This window comes from Neodiprion virginianus, chromosome 3 (genome assembly GCF_021901495.1).
Source record: "Neodiprion virginianus isolate iyNeoVirg1 chromosome 3, iyNeoVirg1.1, whole genome shotgun sequence".
In the NCBI taxonomy this organism is placed as follows: Eukaryota; Metazoa; Arthropoda; class Insecta; order Hymenoptera; family Diprionidae; genus Neodiprion; species Neodiprion virginianus.
The window spans coordinates 244708-248853 of NC_060879.1; the positions used below are offsets into that span (position 1 = coordinate 244708).

The 4146-nt window shown below is 39.8% G+C and overlaps 3 protein-coding genes across 7 annotated transcripts; 2 read left to right on the forward strand and 1 right to left on the reverse strand.

The window, feature by feature from the left end:
* Positions 1–42: 42 nt before the first annotated feature.
* On the forward strand, positions 43–922 carry LOC124300168 (adenosine 5'-monophosphoramidase HINT1). Its single transcript, XM_046753891.1, has 2 exons — positions 43–389; positions 528–922. Exons 1-2 carry the CDS (start codon positions 180–182, stop codon positions 795–797), a joined length of 480 nt encoding a protein of 159 aa, XP_046609847.1. The 5' UTR covers positions 43–179; the 3' UTR covers positions 798–922.
* Positions 585–3616, reverse strand: LOC124300167 (dihydrofolate reductase). 4 transcript variants are annotated; one of them, XM_046753886.1, is made up of 6 exons: positions 2488–2808; positions 1972–2023; positions 1707–1862; positions 1463–1586; positions 1232–1341; positions 585–1169 (listed from the first exon to the last, which is right to left on the reverse strand). In XM_046753886.1, the coding sequence occupies exons 1-6, from the start codon at positions 2615–2617 to the stop codon at positions 1094–1096; spliced, it is 648 nt and encodes a 215-aa protein (XP_046609842.1). In that variant the 5' UTR covers positions 2618–2808; the 3' UTR covers positions 585–1093. The 4 variants fall into 4 exon arrangements, with proteins under 4 accessions (XP_046609842.1, XP_046609845.1, XP_046609844.1 ...); XM_046753889.1 differs by lacking the exons at positions 1972–2023; positions 2488–2808 and adding an exon at positions 3462–3616; XM_046753888.1 differs by lacking the exon at positions 1972–2023 and having other exon boundaries at positions 2488–2594.
* Positions 2929–4014, forward strand: LOC124300169 (translation machinery-associated protein 7 homolog). 2 transcript variants are annotated; one of them, XM_046753893.1, is made up of 2 exons: positions 2929–3087; positions 3638–4014. In XM_046753893.1, exon 2 carries the CDS (start codon positions 3639–3641, stop codon positions 3831–3833), a length of 195 nt encoding a protein of 64 aa, XP_046609849.1. In that variant the 5' UTR covers positions 2929–3087; position 3638; the 3' UTR covers positions 3834–4014. The 2 variants fall into 2 exon arrangements, with proteins under 2 accessions (XP_046609849.1, XP_046609848.1); XM_046753892.1 differs by having other exon boundaries at positions 2937–3252.
* The last annotated feature ends 132 nt before the right edge of the window (positions 4015–4146 follow it).

The window sequence follows — 4146 nt, forward strand, 5'->3', positions numbered from 1 at the left end:
AGTACGCGTTGAAAACTTGTCAATCGTCGATTATCTCCCGCGATCAGGCTGTTGCACATGCGCGAAAAACTTGCAGTCATCCCGGGGATGTAAATTGAACAGAAACTGCCGCGAAAGTGAACTTTCGGTATTTATTCGATACTTTTTTTATACCGAAAATTCAAATTTCGGGATATGACATGTGCGCACTTTCAACCATAGCGATAAGTACGTGGAAACAACTTGCCAGCCTACGACCACGAAGACGAGCAATTGATTCGTGTTTGAGGAAAATGGCGAGCGAGGTTGAGAAGGCGCAACGTGCTACCGCCACTCTCGGCGGTGACACGATCTTTGGAAAAATACTGCGAAAGGAAATACCTTGCAAATTTATCTACGAAGATGATCAGGTACGTTATAATTTCACTGCTGATTTACCGATTGCAAAACTCGGCCTCACAAACGGAGTTTGAGTAGACGGATAACCTAACCCTAACCCTAACCTGTATTTAAATTGAGCCTAATAAGAAAATATTTTTCCTAAACAGTGCGTTGCGTTCCACGATGTCAACCCGCAAGCTCCGGTCCACTTTTTAGTAATCCCCAGAAAACCAATAGCACTGCTGTCTCTTGCCGAGGAGACCGATAAACCACTCCTAGGTCATTTGATGTTCGTTGCGCAGACCGTTGCTAGTCAGCAAGGCTTGGGCAACGGTTTCCGCTTGGTGGTCAACAATGGGAAAGATGGAGCTCAATCCGTCTACCACTTGCATATCCATGTACTTGGTGGCAGGCAAATGGAATGGCCTCCGGGTTAAACACCTTTATGTCATCGATTCGTGATACCGAAAGCGTTCGGCACTTTTGGTATATGGCAAAGATAAAGCTTATAAAATTCTGTGGTATAAACTTTTGGAAATAAAGAGTTAATCAATTCATTGTATAGTTTCGGACTCCGTGTACCCTGAGAGTATCGTCGTATGTTATCTCCTACGGCAATCTTGATACGAAAGTACTCGTGACTGCAGATCCGATGTGATAAAATAAATTCATCAAATTCCTTTCTATAATAAAAGTAATTTATTGCGGTGAATTCAAACTATAAAGATTGTTGTCAGGCTTTTTCATAAACTTTAAATTCGTACTGCAGTCCATTTTCTTCTTGAATCCCCTCTGGTACTTCAGGGTCTCTGTTTGTGACAAATTTTTATTGGAAGTAGTGGATATTATTTGCTTATTTCTGCATACTTACTTCACTAAATGAAATTCGTTGCTGATAGGTGGGAAGTATGTATCGCATTCAAAGTACTTCCTCACCAGAGTCAAGTACAGTCTGTGAAAGTTTGGCAATTCCATTGCAGCCTGATAAATTGTAAAAACAATCATGAACTTGTGTAGATTTGTTTTTGGTCCATGAAAACGATTCCTTAACGAACAGACATTTTAAAACAATTATCAATAATTTTTGTAAATGCTTATATACCTTATAAACAGAACTGCCGCCAATAACCCAGATTCTTTCAATTTTGTCAGTCAGTGGGATCTTGGATAACTTTTCCAAAGCGTCAGGAAAACTTTTGCACACAAGTGCTTCGTCTCCTAGAATTCTAATGAGTAATGAAGGCATTATAATTATGATAGCAAAGCACTACTTGTTAACAGCGAGTCTACTATTTTTCATTTTCTATGAACCGATACTGTTGTTGTATGAAGCGTGGAATAATCACAGATCTTTGCTGGTCAGTACGACATTAATTCTGTTGCTCAGAGGCCTGTATTTTTTTGGCATAACATCCCACGTTCTTCGTCCCATAATTACGACATTCTTTTTAGATGGGTCCTTAGTCTCTGTTGTTAAACGTGTAAAATACGCCATCTCCTTCCTAGAGGAAAATTAGAGATGTAACATTGTATTTGTGACAAGTAGATTCAGAACAAACAATGCAATCGCTGTTACGCTTGAATATGCAGGATTCTTAAAATGTTACTAACTTTAATCGCCATGGTAGACGTCCGTTAATTCCTATACCCTGGTTCTCGGATACTGCAGCAATTAAATCGAGTCTTAGCGGCATAATTGCTGGATTTTTAGCTTCGTTGAACGAACCAGGAAATACGGTTATAGATGTGTGTACCTAAGTATACCGAATGTATTCTATAATAAACGTGTCCTTGCCACGTGTCAGAAATCGTTAAGCAATGCTTGTTAAAAATTGACCGTGCATACGTTTGAATCGAACAAGTTATATTGACCCGACTTTACGAAAGTGTGAATTGGCGCTTTTTTCAAGGTGTACAGTCGCTAGTTCGTGTGTAGTATGTACATGCATCCATACGTGCGATTACAGAGGAACCGACCAAGAGGGCACCAGCTAGCTGTTTAGATTATGCAGAGATATTGTTGAGCATTGAAAACACAACTATAAAGACGCTCAGCCCTAGGCTAATATTTCGTCCGGCTAGGTGGGTTCGCAAGTGATTCTATTCGTTCTATTGCTCTGCACTTACCGATCCCGTTGACTGATATACCTATATCCTCAGTCAATGGACGAACTCTTGTCTTCTTTTTTATGAATTCCTTCAAAATGATAGGAGGGCACGCACGAAACGTACTTCCTGCTGCGCGAGACCGGCACATGCGCGAATTATTACAATGAGAATATAACCTCAAAACCTGGGTAAATTAGTCAAACCACGTGTCAAACACTGACGGCATTGTTTTTAATGTCGATTTTTCTTTATACTTAGAACAAAAGATGTCTCAGAAGCAACAAATTATGGGAAAACACATAACTTGTTGACATGTTTTACCAGGTTTTGAGGTTATATTCTCATTGTAATAATTTGCGCATGTGCCGGGCTTGGGCAACAGGAAGTACGTTCTGCGCGTGCGCTGGTATCATTTTGAAGGAATTCATCAAAAAGGAGAGACCGTCGAACACGGCCCTGTTCATATGACTTTTGTAATAGCGCATGCGCTATGGCTTCTATATTCTATAGAGATCTCGGTATTCTGCCTATGGTTCACAGTATCGGTATTCAGCAGTTGCAGTAGTCTGCGATAGCAGGAAGGACGTAAAATCTGAGATCCCAAGGCAAACCTAACACGTATGTACAGAGGGAAATTACTCAAGCAGTTGACCCTAAAAGAGATAGAAACAGTTGACTTGGAGTCAACGAGTGGAGGACACCATCGCCGACGCCACTTTTGGGTTGTCGATTATTCGACGTTTTTCTATCGTAAAATTTAAAATCTTTCAACACCGATCACAGGTAAAAAATTAGTAATTTATACTCGTTGTCTTTTTGCTGTCGGACAAATAATGCAATACATTTCGAATATGTGTCAATCAAATTTCACAGTAAGCCCGCAAAGATCGTGGCAATGATCATTGCCAGCTGATTTAATTTCTCCCTACGTAGTAAGAATTCTGCTGTTCAAAATATTGTCAAATTTTCGTTTTTAGCGTAATATCATTTACTATCATATCGTTTTCCCCGCAAAGTCGTAAGCAGTCATCGAAACTTTCACTCATCCATAAAGTAAGGTTATGTTCGTTGTAGCTGTGCATTCTCTTTATGAAATATCCTGCCTGGATTAAAATACTCAAGTAGTAGTGTCTGACTATTGACATTACGAAGTAACTGAATTTTATAGGATGTCCGGACGGGACGGTGGGAAAAAAAAACCATTGAAAGCACCCAAGAAAGAATCAAAGGATTTAGATGAGGAAGATGTTGCATTCAAGCAAAAGCAGAAGGAACAGCAAAAGGCCTTGGCAGAGGCCGCAAAGAAAGCAGGTCAGAAAGGACCCCTGGTCAGCGGTGGCATCAAGAAATCTGGAAAGAAGTGACCCCACACACTCATCTGCTGGGAAAATACTCTGCAAAACTCTCAACAGCTGCCTAAATGAAACAATAATCATTAAATCACAATAATGGAAATTTCTGAACTCTATGTATCGTTCGTTTATCTACAATCCTACAAAGTTTCATGGATCTTAAACTCTTGCAAATAAAAAACTTTACATACAATATCCAAACTTTTACTATTCGGTGTATGGATGTTCTTTCAATATCTGTGACCTTGTGTCTATCCTATCGTTTGTTTCAGTTTTAAAGATATACGCGAGTTCAGCTTCAACAAGACAATTCATCCGGAACATC

Excerpts from the sequence above, each read along its gene's own strand:
- LOC124300168 (XM_046753891.1), top strand. The coding sequence starts at position 180 with ATGTGCGCACTTTCAACCATAGCGATAAGTACGTGGAAACAACTTGCC. Across the intron at positions 390-527 it reads TTATCTACGAAGATGATCAG|TGCGTTGCGTTCCACGATGT; the intron begins GTACGTTATAAT and ends TTTCCTAAACAG.
- LOC124300167 (XM_046753886.1), bottom strand. The coding sequence starts at position 2,617 with ATGTGCCGGTCTCGCGCAGCAGGAAGTACGTTTCGTGCGTGCCCTCCT. Across the intron at positions 1,863-1,971 it reads CGTCTACCATGGCGATTAAA|GAAGGAGATGGCGTATTTTA; the intron begins GTTAGTAACATT and ends ATTTTCCTCTAG. Across the intron at positions 1,170-1,231 it reads AACGAATTTCATTTAGTGAA|AGACCCTGAAGTACCAGAGG; the intron begins GTAAGTATGCAG and ends TGTCACAAACAG.
- LOC124300169 (XM_046753893.1), top strand. The coding sequence starts at position 3,639 with ATGTCCGGACGGGACGGTGGGAAAAAAAAACCATTGAAAGCACCCAAG.